This window comes from Platichthys flesus, chromosome 7 (genome assembly GCF_949316205.1).
Source record: "Platichthys flesus chromosome 7, fPlaFle2.1, whole genome shotgun sequence".
In the NCBI taxonomy this organism is placed as follows: domain Eukaryota; kingdom Metazoa; phylum Chordata; class Actinopteri; order Pleuronectiformes; family Pleuronectidae; genus Platichthys; species Platichthys flesus.
The window spans coordinates 20,925,840-20,941,376 of NC_084951.1; the positions used below are offsets into that span (position 1 = coordinate 20,925,840).

The 15,537-nt window shown below is 43.4% G+C and overlaps 2 protein-coding genes across 3 annotated transcripts; one reads left to right on the forward strand and one right to left on the reverse strand.

Moving 5' to 3' along the window:
* Positions 1-153: 153 nt before the first annotated feature.
* LOC133956958 (protein LSM14 homolog B-like) lies at positions 154-2,716 on the reverse strand. The gene is made up of 8 exons (XM_062392334.1): positions 2,488-2,716; positions 2,246-2,409; positions 2,003-2,132; positions 1,691-1,885; positions 1,482-1,568; positions 1,241-1,393; positions 932-1,064; positions 154-825 (listed from the first exon to the last, which is right to left on the reverse strand). Exons 1-8 carry the CDS (start codon positions 2,699-2,701, stop codon positions 672-674), a joined length of 1,230 nt encoding a protein of 409 aa, XP_062248318.1. The 5' UTR covers positions 2,702-2,716; the 3' UTR covers positions 154-671.
* A 1,094-nt stretch (positions 2,717-3,810) lies between these two features.
* taf4a (TAF4A RNA polymerase II, TATA box binding protein (TBP)-associated factor) lies at positions 3,811-14,386 on the forward strand. 2 transcript variants are annotated; one of them, XM_062392325.1, is made up of 15 exons: positions 3,811-4,668; positions 5,993-6,147; positions 6,891-7,013; positions 7,712-7,864; positions 8,015-8,137; positions 8,414-8,503; positions 9,418-9,642; positions 9,745-9,868; positions 10,238-10,355; positions 11,866-12,035; positions 12,155-12,285; positions 12,405-12,530; positions 12,746-12,802; positions 12,892-13,011; positions 13,110-14,386. In XM_062392325.1, exons 1-15 carry the CDS (start codon positions 4,029-4,031, stop codon positions 13,275-13,277), a joined length of 2,523 nt encoding a protein of 840 aa, XP_062248309.1. In that variant the 5' UTR covers positions 3,811-4,028; the 3' UTR covers positions 13,278-14,386. The 2 variants fall into 2 exon arrangements, with proteins under 2 accessions (XP_062248309.1, XP_062248310.1); XM_062392326.1 differs by having other exon boundaries at positions 9,751-9,868.
* The last annotated feature ends 1,151 nt before the right edge of the window (positions 14,387-15,537 follow it).

The window sequence follows — 15,537 nt, forward strand, 5'->3', positions numbered from 1 at the left end:
CGTGTTACATCCTCCAAATCGAATTACAAGGAACCTGTCTGCCTGCAACAGAACATATGATCTGTATGGTTCCACCCAACGGTTCCATGTATTGATATGATAATAGTTACTAGACTATTGCAATATAATGTGTACTGTAGTAGCATCACAGAACATGAGACAAGCGGCTCAGCATTTCTCCTTTATTGACATTATTCTCACTTGTTGATTCAATACGACAGAATAAAGCAGTGTTTTAATATCAGTTCATTTTATGTTAATATTCACAACATTCTTTAATCAAATATAATTAAAGTGACGACTATTCAAGATGCAATACCCTGCTTTTTGAAAATAAACAAATTTAGAAGTGACATATCTTAAGTAGAAAAAAATAAATTCAATATTCACTTTCATTTAATAATTAAAAAAAGTAAATATATTCAGGCAAATTTAATGTGCAATGCATCCATATTCAAACTGGAGACAGATGAATATAAATGCTTAATACGAATTGAGGATAACTGACTAAGGTGGAAAAACAAAGCATAAGTTTTCATACAGTGTTAACAGAGCTTCTCATGACAAAGACCGGTACGTGGCAGCAGCCCCAGTAGTTATACACAGATAAATATTCACAGGAGGCTGATGGGAGGATTTTGCTTTAGTGGCCTGGTATCAAACGCTGACCTTTACATCGGTCCCATCCTGCTTCTGTAAGGAGGTGGAGCAGTGCCCCGTCCTCTTGGTCCAGTGTATCCACCTCTGAAGCCACGGCCCCTCAGGAACCATCCAGGGACCCCGAACGTCTCCAGATTGCGCTTCCGCTCCTCTGCCCACGTTAGTCTGAAACAGATTGACAGCAAAAAGAGCCACAAAACTTTAGATCTACCAATAGACCCAACTTGTGGAAGGATAAAAAAAAACAAAAAAAAAACACCAGGAGGTTTACCTGAACATATTATCAGATGAGATGTTGTCAAAGAAGGACTTTGCTTTGTCATAGTAGCATTTTGGTCCAAAATGATCATCCTCTGCTGCTGAGAGCAATTCCTCCTTTTCCTTCTCTACCACATGACGTCCATCTGCAGACAGAAACTCATGTCATGTACCCTGGAGGCCATATGCAAAACCGCTGTAACTGTCACTACGTTGACCAAATCTGCTGCTAAGCTTCTATACAATTTATGTTAATTTTAACAATTGTACACCCTCACACGCAAGAGATGTAAATAGATGCATTTTTGTACATTGAACCAACCTTTCACATTCGTCCTTGCCTGCCCCTCCAGCTCCTTAATAAACTTTGCATTTGAGGAATCAAAATCAAAGTCTGTGTCAAACTTCAGAGTGGGAGATGGAATACTCGCCGCCATCAACTGCCCGCGACTGGAGTTCCTGCGCCTCCGAGCTCCTGGAATTAATAATTCTTTAAAAATCAGTCTTAATATAGGAAATTCAGTATTTTTTACTCCTTTACCAACATGTACATTAATGATGACCTTGTCTTCTTCGGGATGGTGGCCTGTTTTCATCATTCTGTAGCCGAGCGTCCTGTTGAGGTCTGGGCACAGCTTGGCTGACCTTTGCTTATATATATACAAAAATAAAATAAGATTGTTTAGAAGTGCACCCTCAACATTCTTCCAGACTATTAACAACTTTTATTTAACATATTTAGGCTTTTATCATTGCATTCCTGCATGCTTACAAGGGGCTCCAGACACCCGTGAGGTTTTGGAACCCTCTCCTCTGGTCCTTTGGGGCCACCTCCTGTCCCACCCCTGCTCCTGCTCCTGGGATGCAGACAAGCCTCCCCTCTGCCTGTATCTGTCTACATGGAGGGTTTGAACAGACTTTTCCACCATGGGGCCCCTTCTGATATGTAAGCCAGGAATCACAGGCCCTGTACGGACAACATAGTAGAATACCCCAGTGTTTAAACAAGTTACATATCGGGATGTCAGCCAAACTAAAGAAGTAGGGTTATCGGTTTACTACGAATTTCTGCTCTTTGACTTACCGAGGCCAAGAGCTGCAGCATACTGTTGATTAAGCAGAGAGCCGGCAGCGAGCTGGTTGTAGGCGGGCATCCTCATGGGGCTAAATGGTCCAAGAGCTGAGCAGATGCCTGAAGAGCCTGCACCAGATGACTGATTAAAAGAGGTTAACACTATTAAACTCACATTTTATGAGTCTTAATATGCCGCTTCCACTTTAACGGTATCAGGCTGTGAGGGCTGTGAGCCATGCTGCTCTGGTATACCTGTATTATCGCAGGGTCTGCAGGCAGGCCGTGATGGGATCTTGGAAGTTCACACAGCGAAATGTCCTTAATATCGCTTCCCCGAAAAGTGATGTACTCGTAAACATCATCTTTGGGCGGCGTTGGTCGGTCAGTGAGTCGTCCCTCCGTTCCCAAGCACTTGACTAGTTAAAAAGACAACGTTTGAGAAAGTGTGCAACGCGACATCCATGTTTGAATGAGTCAGGCCCACCACCACTCACCTTTAGCCAGCACCACTGTGGAGTTGACTTTATCGATAGTGTACAGAATCCCCTCATAACGATTCTGGGCTCTTGAGATTAACCCTATTTTACAGCCGATGTACGGCTTGTCTAAACTCATGGCTGCAGGATGCTCAGGACTGCTGCATGCAAACCTTCTCCACACCTCACATGGTGTGACAGCGTCCACACCACGGCGCCAACCAGGAAGCATTTATAGGTGTGCACACGTGATCTGAAACCACGCCCACAGATTGGCTGAGACGCACCTGGCAGAGTGACGTCATGCCCCGATCTACTCTCACTTTCACTTCTGATCCTGATTATTTGGCCAAATTTAGTTTTGATTCTTCAGAAACACTTTAGATAGATAGATAGATAGATAGATAGATAGATAGATAGATAGATAGATAGACAGATAGACACACAGACACACAGACAGACAGATAGACAGATAGATAGATAGATAGATAGATAGATAGATAGATAGATAGATAGATAGATAGATAGATTGATGTACGTTATTGATCCGAAATTGGGAAATTGTTGTGTTACAACATGTCAAGGGCACTGTACATAGAACGAGGGACAAAACATTTAATACAAAAGATGACAAAAAGAGGCAAGTGTGCAAAATTGCAGTAGTTGTTTGCAAAGGTATAAAAGAATAAATCAATATGAATATAAGATGTGCAAGTCTCTAGTGACTTGCAACTTATTGCACAATCATTCCCCTGGTGCTTATAGTTTTTTTTTTATATTTGCACTTGCACCGCAGCCAATTGTTTATGTGTAAACCTGCTCTGCAATATATATAATTCTGAAGCTTGTCTGGAGAAGATAGCAAGAAAGCAGCCATTTTGAGTCCTCTGGGATCCGGTCAGTGAATGCTTGATGCTTGGATTCTGTGTGACGCTCTGCAGAGACATGTTGCACTGAACAGAAAGTTTGTCAGAGTTTCCTCGTAGGGAAGAAGTCCCATCACGTGCAGCTCTGTGACGAGAAGCTTGTTTTCCCCTGGTTCTCCCCCACACTGCAGGATTTATCTCCCTGCACGAACCAATCACCGCGCCCCACGGAGCCGCGTCACGAATGCCGCAGCCAATCGGCGCACGCGTCCTGCGGAGTCGAGCGTAGACGGGGGTCAAAGATGGCGGCGGGCTGCGAGTCACTGGCTGATGTGTTTACTCGGCGGAGAGCTGCGCGGAAAAGTAGCGAGCGGTGCGATCGCGTCTCCGGAGTGCGAGCTAGCGGGAGCACGTCACCTCTACGCGACAGTCAGGGTCCAGTCTGCGGGCGAAACGCGTCCGCAACGCGGCTGTAGGTAGAGATTGAAGCGTCCAGGGCGGCGGAAGATGGGACTCTCTCAACTAGAACTCGCTGAAGCGGGGGAGATATCTGCCCGCTCCGGCTAGCTTAACGTTAGCTTGTTTTTGGTTGCTAACTTGTTTCCCGAGTTGTTTTGGACACCCCCTCCCCGTGGTACAGGAGTGCGTGGAGTTGTGACGGGCGGTGCAGGGGGGGGTCCCACGTTTTCGAGCATGGATGGGACCCCATCACCGGCGGGACCGAGCGTGACACCCGCGCAGAGTCAGCCCACGTCGGCGGCGGCCAGCGGAGTCGTCGGGGTCTCCTCCGATGGAGCAGATGGGAAACCTACAGCTGCCGGTGTTGAAACTCTGAATGGAGGCACCGTGGTGGTGAAGTGTCACGTCCCCACCAGCAGCCCTCAGGCAGCTGTCACGCGTGTAAACAACGGACCTGTGTCTGCGGCTTCCGGTGCCATTATCCGGAATACATCTTCCCCCGTGACCTCCCCGGTGATCCCCCCTCAGCCCATTGTGAAAACTGCCCCCACGGTCACGCTTGTGAGGCCGCCTATGCAAACTCCCAGTAACGCCGCGCAAAGCGGAGGGAACCCCGCTCCAGCTGCGACGGCACCGGCCGGATGTGTTGTCAACAAGTGGGACTCCACAAAGATCGTGATGCAGACTTCTGCTGCCACGACGGGCTCGATCGTGAGGAGCCCGACTGTTCTGCAGAACCCGAGGACCTCGATGCAGATAGCTGCCGCTCCTACTCCCGGGGTAGTACGAGCCATTGCTCCGCAGGTGTTGGCCCCTCGACTCACTCAGCCCCAGGCAAATGCCCCAAACATCCAAAACATCCAGCTCCCTCCAGGTAAAGTAGTAACCACCTTAATGGCATGAATGGTTTCTCCAACGGGTTAGACAGGAATTATTACGTCTACTTCTCCTGTGACACAGAGTCTACTGGTATCAACATCATAACTACTCCCCCTGCCCAAAGCAGTCCAGACATGATGTGGTCCTCTTGAACTCATCAGAACTCAACCAGTCACATGGTTCCCCCTTTATCTAAACTCAGTGTCTCCTCAGCTTTCCACTCATGGAGCACACAACTGTTGCATCACTGCTGCTCACAGCTCTGCAGCTCTCCTAAATCCTGGAGGAGAAAGGAGAAGTTATAGGAGCCAGCTCTGCTTCTCTTGTGACACAGGGACCACTGGCATCAACTCATAACTACTCCGCGGCCCTCTCCTGCAGTCTAGATACATCATGGTCCTCATGACATCATCAAAATGTACCCAGTCACACGATTTCCCTTTTTCTCAGTGTCTCAGTTTGTCCTGCGTCCTCTCATGTTGCCCACAAATGTTGCTTCACTCATTGTGGTCTGGCGCTGCCTCGGTTAAAACAGTTAATAACCCTACAAACCTGCACATGTTAGTCCATCATCGTCTGCCTGCTGCCCACAGCTCTGCAGCTCTCCTAAATCCTGCAGGAGAAAGGAGTAGTAATGATTTGACTCTTTTTATCTCTGAGTCATGCAGGGTTAAATGCACAAGTGACAAAATCCCCCAAATATCCAAAACATCCAGCTTCCCAGAGGTAAAGTAAAAACACTTTAAGAGGATTAATAGTTTTCTCCAACAAGTTAAACAGAATTGAGTCTTTAGGTTGCAAGCAGCAGCAACAACATAATCAGATATTGTTATAGAATGATCTGATTGTCCTCTAGGTCCACAAGCAACTGATTAGAAATGTGCAAAGTACTAATTGCAGACTTGATTAAGAGCCCTGCAATACATTGATTATTACAACTTTGTCTTGTCAGAGACAACCTCAAACTGTTCTCATATGAACAGCTATTTACTGCAAAACTATTTGGTATAAGGAAGTATTAATGTCTGTGAATGGAAATCAGCTCTTTTTTGGAGACCAGTGTATAGAGCCATCCCAACCAGAGGATGACTGATCTGACTCAAACAGACCATAACACACAATATCATTAAACCACAACTTTTAAAGACATGTCTCTTCCTGCAACTCTGCAACTTCTTGAAGTCTCTGTACATATGATCGGGGGGTAATGCATCTATACACCTTCAGATGAATAATTCATAACGCCAGGTGTCAGACACTCATACAGTATATTGATGAGACTGACCGTCTTAACCCCCCCTGACGTTTGCCTCCCGCAGGCATGGTCCTGGTTCGCAGTGAGAGTGGACAGCTGCTGATGATTCACCAGCAGACCTTGGCTCAGATGCAGGCTCAGTCGCAGTCCCAAAGCGCCATGACGCCACGACCTGCGGCCCCCACAAGCACTCCACCTGTCCAGCTCACTTCTCTACAGGTAACGCTGAACACATGACTGCATTCACACAACGCAACATAGGACTCATACCTGTTAGGTAGTAACGCACTGATCTGATTCACTGGATCAGTATTTTTGTACATCATAATCCTGAAAAAGGAACTTTAAAGAAATGTTAGTGTAGAGATATCTTCACTTTTAGTTTGGAAATGATCGTACTAATCATCACCATTTAGATCTGTTCTCTGTCTCAACCGATATCCTGAGTTTAGGTATCACCCAAGCCTCCCATCACAGTGACAATGTTCACAGTCACAATAATGAACACACTCTGAGTTGTCAGCCTGCAAATGTTTCAATGTCATAATTTAGACACCCTTTGTTCGGATTGGAAAATAACAATCAGCCAAATGAGTTTTTCTTGTGCTAGAAATTGTAAACAAAGACGCCGGGTTCATTTGATGCATTTCACTTTGCAGTCTGATTCCATTATATTTTGACAGATGGTTTCACATGCACGCTCTGGCTGAACGGTAAAGGAGCAATCAAAATGAACAGGCTTTATTTAGCATACGTGGAGTTCTGCATCCAACGTTAAATTGAGTTAAGAAACTGAAAGAAATCATCAAAAGAAGATAACTCGGTGGTTAAAATTGCTACACCCGAGTTATTTCTTTGCAACTGAAGTGAAAGGCAGCATATTTAAAGTGCAATTATGTAAAAAGATAACTCCTAAGTGGTGCACTGTTATTCTCACGCTCATATCTCCTGCTGTTCTCCAGGCTCCAGGCGCGGCGTCGCTGCTGACTCGTTCAGTGGCCCCCACCACTATCATTAAACAAGGTGCCACAGCCCAGACCACTGTGACGCCCACCACCAAACTGCAGAGGCCACCCGTGCTGCAGGTAAAGCCGCCACAATGTAATTACCTGTGTAGAAGTTAAAGCAAACCTCTGAGATCCCCTGCTGATTGGCTTTATGCTGCACTTTTGGCAAAATCAGTAATTGCTCCCCTAGCCTCTGCTGCCCACATCATGGCGTGGTCCTCATGACCTCATCCAAACTCAACTAGTTACCTAGAATTAAAAAGTTTATTACTCTTTTTTTTTTTTTTACCTTTTGATGGAGGAATATGCATTTTCTTGAACAAGCTATATAGATTTCCTAAAGGAATTGGAATGCGTGATTAAAAAAATATATATTTGTTGCTCCGTTATCAACTTGTTTTGCCTAATAACTGCAATAAAAGGATGGGTTTATGTCGAGGCTTGAAGATCTGGCCTTTTTGTCTGCTTACTGTTAGAAATTAATCTCTTTCTTTCTCTTTGATTCCATGAAATTCCTTTTTTAAAGGTTTATACACTTTTCACCAAAACGTCATTAGTTTTCATTGTCTGATTTGCAAATCCCATTGTTGTTGGGAGCTCTATTGTAATGTAGGGATGGAAGAGGAGAACTGTAACGCTCCAAAGACTAGATGTTGTTTACAAAAGACAAACATCTATCTCTTTACTGTAAGAATAAAATTGACGGACATGTTATTCTGACCTTTATCATTTTCCTGATTCTCATCTCACGGCTGCATATTCACTGATTCAAACAGAACACCATCATGCTGGGAGGAACGGCCGCCACCCCAGGTCAGCCGCTAGGAACGTCCACCACTGTACAGCCTGGATCTGCAGCCACAACTGTGACACAGAGGGCCGGGCCCCTCAGGGCCCCTGGGGCCTCCACTCCAATAGCTATCACAGCTGTAAGAGAGAAGTTCTAACCTTGAAAATTACATAATGAGCCACACAGATATGTAATTTTCTAGTCTTTTGTGTTGTGCTCTTTATTACTACTGTAAATGAAATTTGTGTGTGTGTTTTAGAAAAATACAGTTTGTTTGTGTGTTTTGCAGGAAACACTGGAGAATGTGAAGAAGTGTAGGAACTTTTTGTCCACACTGATCAAGCTGGCATCCAGTGGAAAACAGTCCTCTGAGACCACAGCCAGTGTCAAGGAGCTGGTCAAACAACTGCTGGTAAAGTTTTTCTCCTTCTTTTTTTTCATCATGTCCTTCATCTCTTTCTCTCACCATCTCTGGGCCCTACAACTTTAGTGTTTGTTGTTTCAAACCAACACAGTTGTTATTCCCCTTTCCTGCACCCATTTTGTTAAAAAAGCAAATGCACTTGCCCCCACCTGAGCACCAATGGGTGTGTTGCTCATCCTCTCTCGTTATTCCTTTGTTCTGTTTTTCCTTAACCCTCAAACTCGTTTCTGTTCTTATTCATCTTCTCCTTCTATTGTACAACAGGAAGGAAAGATAGAGCCTGAAGATTTCACCAGTAGATTATACAAAGAGCTGAACTCGTCGCCACAGCCGTACCTTGTGCCTTTCCTGAAGGTGAGATCAACAACACACTCGCAGATAGAACAGCTAGTACGGCATTTTATGCTTCTAGTCCTCTTTTCATCAGTTCAGCTGCACATGAAGGCTGTGCCCTGCGTGACAGACAAAAGCTGCATTCACACATTAAACCGACTCCTCTTCCAGCTCCCTAGTACAAAGTCTGTCTAATTTCTCATTTTCAAGCCAATGTGCAAACAGATAAAGTTACAAAACTGGCAATTGGTAGAATGCAAATACGATGCAATGGTCGATTGATTGATTTTTAGATAAAAACAAGTATTTCAAACATGGTCCCAAGATGTCATGACCAAAACCTACGTAAAAAAGGATCCGAAATCATTTAAAAATAACTAATCCACAAACAAAATAATCTTAAAATCCTAAAAGGTACCACTACATCCTAGAAGAAGACATTTAAACCCACATCAAAAATTGATGAGTCTTGTTTCCCAGAGTAAGGAAGAAAGATTTACTTGATGTTAGACATGGCAGATCATTTATACAGACAGTAGTAATTTGTATCATCAAAAATTTTGAAATTGTAATATTAGTTTGCCAATGCAACAGTATCTAAAGTAAAAAGTCAAATAAATATAAAAAAACATTACTCCTGCCTGCTGGATCAGCAATGGGAAATCCTGCTAAGCCTTCCCCATTACAAATGGCTCCGTCGATCTTTTACCAGTGGGATGTTCAGTGTCTTATTTAAAACAGAACTAGAGAAAGACAAAGTTCGACATAAACATTTCCTCTAAATTCTCTCTTCTTTTAGTTTCCAGCACAGTGTTTAATAGTCTGCGCCATTTATCTTGAACTGCTGTTTCTTTGCAAATGTATCCTGTGTGGATTAGAGTGGACGTCATTAAACTGCTGTTTATTTACTGTGTCTGTCCTCTGTCCTCCTGCAGAGAAGTCTCCCTGCACTGCGCCAGTTGACCCCAGACTCAGAGGCCTTCATTCGGCAGAGCCTGCTGCCGCAGCCCAGCACTCAGGCCGCTGCCACATCCTCCAAGGCCCTCACCGCTGTGGTGATGCGACCTCCACTCTCCACCGCCACCACTGTAGCCACCAGCTCCACCACGCCCAAAAACACAGTCGTCAGCCTCACTCAGACGCCTCAGAAAACGGGACTGGTAATATGTCTGTTTAGTATCTGAATTCAGCGATGGACACGCAAATTGTAAATAAAGTGTAAAAGTTTATACTTCTGTTTTTGTTACTGTGTCTCGCCACAGCAACAGGGGACTGTAGTGAGGCCACAGGTGACGGGGAATCAGTCTCCCATGGTGACACTCCGAGGTCAGCCTCACAGCCGCATCCTCGTGGGTCAGCCGCAGGTCGTCAAACAGCTGCAGACAGGTGTGACACTCACTTACTCTTTTTTTTTTTTTCTTTCTTGGGGGATGTTAAATCAGGGCCAATGAATGTGACCACTATTTTCTTTATTAGGTGTATTTTACAGTCTCCAGTGAGAATCGTTGGTGAGATTTAGATGCTAAACAAATTAATTAAAGTCACTGAATATTAACACACAAACAAAACTTGTATTCACACGTTAATATGTTCCATTCAGTAGGGCTGCCACCATGTGGATACTGTCTGTAACTGCAGGACAAACTCCTTGGACAAAGATGTCAAATACACAGTCTAAAATTATTATTCTATTCATGCGACTACATTTTCTTACGCTCAGCAGCATAACTCTGACTGTTCCTCTGTCTGTGTTAGTTCCGGCTGTGAGGCACATGTTTGTTCCGGGGGCCAAAGGAGTGCAGGTTGTCAATCAGAGCCTTCTCACTGCCGCTCAGAGGAACAAGCTGATGGAAGCAGGAGGAGGAGCCTTCAGGTTTGTCACGGGTTCAGTTAAATGATGAATAAACATTGGTCTACAGTATCATATTTGTTCTTATTCATATATTTGATGATGGAACAGGGGTTAACTAATGCAAACTTGTGACTTATACCTGGAATAATTCATTTATTAGTTTATCAAGCAACAGAAAAGTAAGCATTTAACTTTTTCACTTATTATGAAGTCATTTTAATTAATTCACCACTTCCAGCTCATAGATGATTTGCAGCTTGACTTACTTACGTGTTGCTAAAATAATCGTAAAAAATCTGTTTCCCATTAAAGTGGTTTAATTAAAAATTGCTGCGTATTGATTCACCAGAAGTCAGATAGAGAAATCCTGCTTTAAATCAGGACCATACGCTTCTATGCTTTCAGTTTTTATTTATTGAAACATAGTCGAACCAGACTTTTAAACACATCCCCAAATTTATTGCTCTTTCAACAGTGCAGCTGTAAATACTTAAGTAGACTATTGTGTGATGTAAATGAGTCAGACATGCACTTTAAAACTCTTTGATTCGAGCGTGCCGGTTTATTGTCCTTGTGTTTGTTTCTATTTGACCACCCTCGTGTCTGTTGACACATTTGCTAATTAATGCAGTAATTATGTGAATTAATGACCTCGTAAGCATCAGTGGTTTTGTGCAATCCATCATGGTCGTTACTCCTCCCTGTCGAGACCAAGTGAACTAACTGTATCTCTGCTTTTACAAAGCTAGAGTAAAGCTTCAATGAGTAGAAATGAGTCAGCAGACAATAATAAGTACATTAGATTGTACAGGTGTAGCTCAAAGATGGGTTTATACTGTTGGACAAATATGTGGCTCTGCAATGTGATACTTTCGGCTCTGCCTTGTTTTAACAGTTTGCCTGATCACCTGCAGAATCATAGTTGTGATAAAACAAACAGAGTGATTTCATTGAAAACTGCGTGTTTGGATATACTGGCGAGGGAGAAGGACGCGTCGGCACAGGCAGTTTAAATCTGCAGAGACAAATCAGAGTTAACTGCTGCATGTGTCTGAAAGATGTATTCTTTCAATTACTCTTCTCACCAGACGCCTGCTGTTATTTGCTTTCTGTTGTTTATGAACCCCGGGATGTGCAAGAAGAGATTTACTCACGTGTTGTAACAAATATGTCCGCTCCTCCGTTTTATGTGATTCTAAGATCTTTAGAGAAATGAGATGGTCTTAAATTGATCCAGTCTTTCTTTCTTTTATTCCATTGTTCTCGATTTCTCTAAATGTTATATGTTAATTATCCATGTAATTCTTCAATTAGGACTTGGGAGCACCAGGCTTTGTTTTTTGGAATCCTGACAGTAAAGTGGCTTCAGAAATAGCTTAAATATTTGCATTTTGCTTTCATATATGAGCTCTATTGATCCTTTCAACATTGATTTATTAATAACAAATGCACACAGATGAAAAAGGAGATATCAGTTTTAAGCCACGTGCTCGTGTAGCTGCTCCTCGCATCACTTTCCGTTCTCTTCCAGGGACGATGATGATATCAACGACGTGGCCTCCATGGCAGGAGTCAACCTGTCGGAGGAGAGTGCCCGTATCTTAGCAACCAACTCCGACCTTGTGGGCGCGGTGACTCGCTCCTGCAAGGACGAGGCCTTTCTCTCCACCGCCCCGCTCACCCGGCGAGCTCTCGAGATCGGTGAGACACACACAAACCCAAGAGAGCACGTGCGGCTCGTTTTCCCAGTGTTAAAGAGCGATTCTGGCTCATTCTCCTCAAATCTTAATCCACCTCCCCCCCCCATCTCATTGTGACAGCTAAGAAGTTTGGTGTCAGCGAGTTGGGCTCAGATGTGATCAACTTCATCTCCCATGCTACGCAGCAGCGCCTGCAGAGCCTGCTGGAGAAGGTGTCCCTCGTGGCGCAGCAGAAGAACGTAACTTTCAAGGTGACGGTTGATTACCATCTATTTTAAGCGAGAGTTGCCCTTTACTCTGCTTCGGCGTCTCACATCGCGTCTTTCTGTTCCTCCTCCTCGCTGTGTCTTTATATAAATCTAACCTTCAGGAGGATGAGCGGCACGTGCAAGTCAGCGACGTGCGAACCCAGCTCCGGTACTTCGAGCAGCTGGATCAGGTGGAGAAGCAGAGGAAGGAGGAGCAGGAGAGAGAGATCCTCTTGAAGGCTGCCAAGGTAAGATTCTTTCTATAGCAGCTCTATTCGATTCTGTCATAACTGCTTAGAGAAGGCGAGTGAGTGATCTCAGGTCAGTGTCATTAATATACATTTTCCTCGGCTGCGAGAGAGCAGATATGCTAACGATGAGTGAGCGGATGAATAAAACAATTGATTGAATAAATTGAACATATCCATCTTGAATTATTAACATGTCCTCTGCATCGCCGCAGTCTCGGTCACGACAAGAGGACCCCGAGCAGCTGAGACTCAAACAAAAGGCCAAAGAGGTAAATATATGCTACCGTAAGTGACTGTATATGATTGTATTCTGATGAGTTGGACTGTGCGACTGATCCGAGTGCGATTCGTCCTCCAGATGCAGCAGCAGGAGCTGGCTCAGATCCGGCAGAGAGAAGCCAACCTCACGGCGCTGGCAGCCATCGGCCCGAGGAAAAAACAAAAGATGTACTCTCCCGTTCGAGGTGCCAGTGCAGAGGTGAGGAACATGGAAGCATTTAATGCAGACAGTTTATTTTTTTCAAATTCACAAAAGAGCTCATTAAACCTTTTGTTTGCTCCATTCCCACCTTCCAGGGCTCCGGGTCAGGGCCCTGCCAGCCCGCGGGCTCCGGTGGAGGCGGCTCCAGACAGTTTATGCGACAGCGCATCACCAGAGTCAACCTCAGGGACCTGCTCTTCTGCCTGGAGAATGAAAGAGGGACCAGTCACTCACACCTACTCTATAAAGGCTTCCTCAAATAGCACCCGCATTAGAGTGACGAGTCGAACTCAGTGGCATTAAGGAAGCAGAGTTGACTGTCAGCTCAGACCCTCTCTGCTGGTACTTTGATCAGCCTCCCCAGAATGTGGAGACGCGTGTCTGTGGGAAGTGAATTATCTGGAACGCCGAGGAGACGTCAGCTTTCAAAAGCCTCTTCAGCTCTCAGCCCTTTTGTGTTTTCAGCACAGCGATGGAGCAAATATTGAAACTTGGCCCTGATTTCAGAGGGAGCCTCTCAGCCCGCTTTGCTCTTCAGAGACCAGTTGCACTCAGCCGCTCTTCCCTCATGCTCTGCCTCACGCTGCACAGGAGGAGAAGAAGAAAAAAGTATTTTACCGAACTGAGCTCTTCAGATTTGAAAGCCTTGTCAGTGTCACTGCACTGACGTCTGGGTAGAAATGAATAAGTGGTTCCATTTGAGATTAACGTGCAACATTCAGCTGCAGCACGATATCACTGAGCTGCAGTAATTCAAACTTTCTCGACCACGACGACATAAACACTCTGTTTATTTACGTTTTTTTTTAACGGAGGTTCTAATTTATCGCACGTTTATACCTTGTGTTTTTTTTTCTTTTTCCAGTTTTATTTCCTGTGGATCGTTTCACACAGACTTATTTCGACCCCTCATGTCTTTTGCTGAGTTGCCTTGTTCAAATGAAGCCATATGAATTAGACTGTGTCGTTCAGCTCAAGTAACTTCATCTCTCCATCAGCTCGTTCCAGATTTGTCGGATGCATTCTTTATTTTGTTGTTTGCTTTTTCTTTTGTGTGTGTCTTTGCTTGATTGAAAACCGAAATAATAATGTATATTATCATGCGTCGTGCAGCAGTTGAATCCCACACGGTTACACATGGTGTAATCACAACGTGTTGATATCTGTTGGTATTTGAATTGCGGTGTTTTCACTGTGGGAGACCCTGATTGTTTTTTTATTATTTTATTTAGATTCCAGCACAGTTACAACAATGTTTACTTATCATCCCTGCTGATCATTTCTGAAGCCACCATACTGAGTTTCCCCCCCACAGCCTTTTTCCATTCATTTCTTAAGTGATTGCAGACAATTAAACTTTCTGTTTTTAATACCCTGGTGCCATTTATTTATAGAAGATCCAAGAATAATGAACGGTGCAGTTTATGAAATTAATACTGAGGATTTGGGTGTCAATGCTAATTCGAAAACTAATAATCAGAACTATAAACCAATATTCCTGCCTTTTTCATAAATGTGACACACAGAAATTCAAATCAAAATGTACAATGTTAACGTAACTTTTGGCTAAAGTGTATCGGGGCAGGATATTAACTCAGTTCAGTTCTTTTCTGTTTGTACCATTGGAAATATATTAGACATTGGTTAATGTTACCTAATAAAATCATGTAGGTTGTAATCTGCAAGTGATTTAAAGTTCCGCACTGTGTAGCTCGTGTGATATAATATGAAATTTAAGAAATGGAGAATTGATAAATCCCAGTAACATACTTTTGATTGCAATCCCTTTTAAGTGCATCCCACATTTTTCAGTGAAGCTGGAGCATCTTCATTTTCATATTTGATTGGATGACTGAGGTCACGTCGGGTGAAACAGGAGAACTGCACTTTGACACATCTGTTTTCTAAGGACAAACTCAATAACTTTCTATATTTCTAGCGCACATAATTCTAATAATTTTGTGACTTTATACCTTTTGTCGTTTAACAACAGAATGTTTATCGGCAGATTTTATTATTGTATATACTTCAGTTTCCTATTTGTAGATTTATCAGTTGCTAACTTTACAATGACAGAATTTGGGGAGTTTTAATACACATTAATTTGTCAAATTAGACGAATAAATGATGCTCTCTTGCCAATATCATGTACATTTTGCACAGCCACTTGTTTATATGTAAATATCTGATTTGCTATTTTTTAATGGATTGAGAGAGAATGATCTCTATTAAAAAATAAATATCTTTATCTTGAGTGTGATTATTGATGACATAAATGTGTTCACACACATTGGGCTTAGTTTTCTATGTCATGGCTGAACTGTTAATCCTAATTTATCTTATCAACCATTTTAAAATCTGAATTATCCCAATAGCAATTCCCTGCATATTCTTATTCTTTGTTGGTGTCTTATCATTTCATTTCTTCAAGCTGTTCTATCAGATCAGATCTTATCATACATCTGAGAGGTCGATTTTAATTGGCCACTGCTTCCAAACGCAGATATTTCCAGTTGCATTGTG

Excerpts from the sequence above, each read along its gene's own strand:
- LOC133956958 (XM_062392334.1), bottom strand. The coding sequence starts at position 2,701 with ATGCTTCCTGGTTGGCGCCGTGGTGTGGACGCTGTCACACCATGTGAG. Across the intron at positions 2,410-2,487 it reads CACAGTGGTGCTGGCTAAAG|TCAAGTGCTTGGGAACGGAG; the intron begins GTGAGTGGTGGT and ends CTTTTTAACTAG. Across the intron at positions 1,394-1,481 it reads ACCATCCCGAAGAAGACAAG|GAGCTCGGAGGCGCAGGAAC; the intron begins GTCATCATTAAT and ends TATTAATTCCAG.
- taf4a (XM_062392325.1), top strand. The coding sequence starts at position 4,029 with ATGGATGGGACCCCATCACCGGCGGGACCGAGCGTGACACCCGCGCAG. Across the intron at positions 4,669-5,992 it reads AAACATCCAGCTCCCTCCAG|GCATGGTCCTGGTTCGCAGT; the intron begins GTAAAGTAGTAA and ends TGCCTCCCGCAG. Across the intron at positions 8,138-8,413 it reads AGCTGGTCAAACAACTGCTG|GAAGGAAAGATAGAGCCTGA; the intron begins GTAAAGTTTTTC and ends ATTGTACAACAG.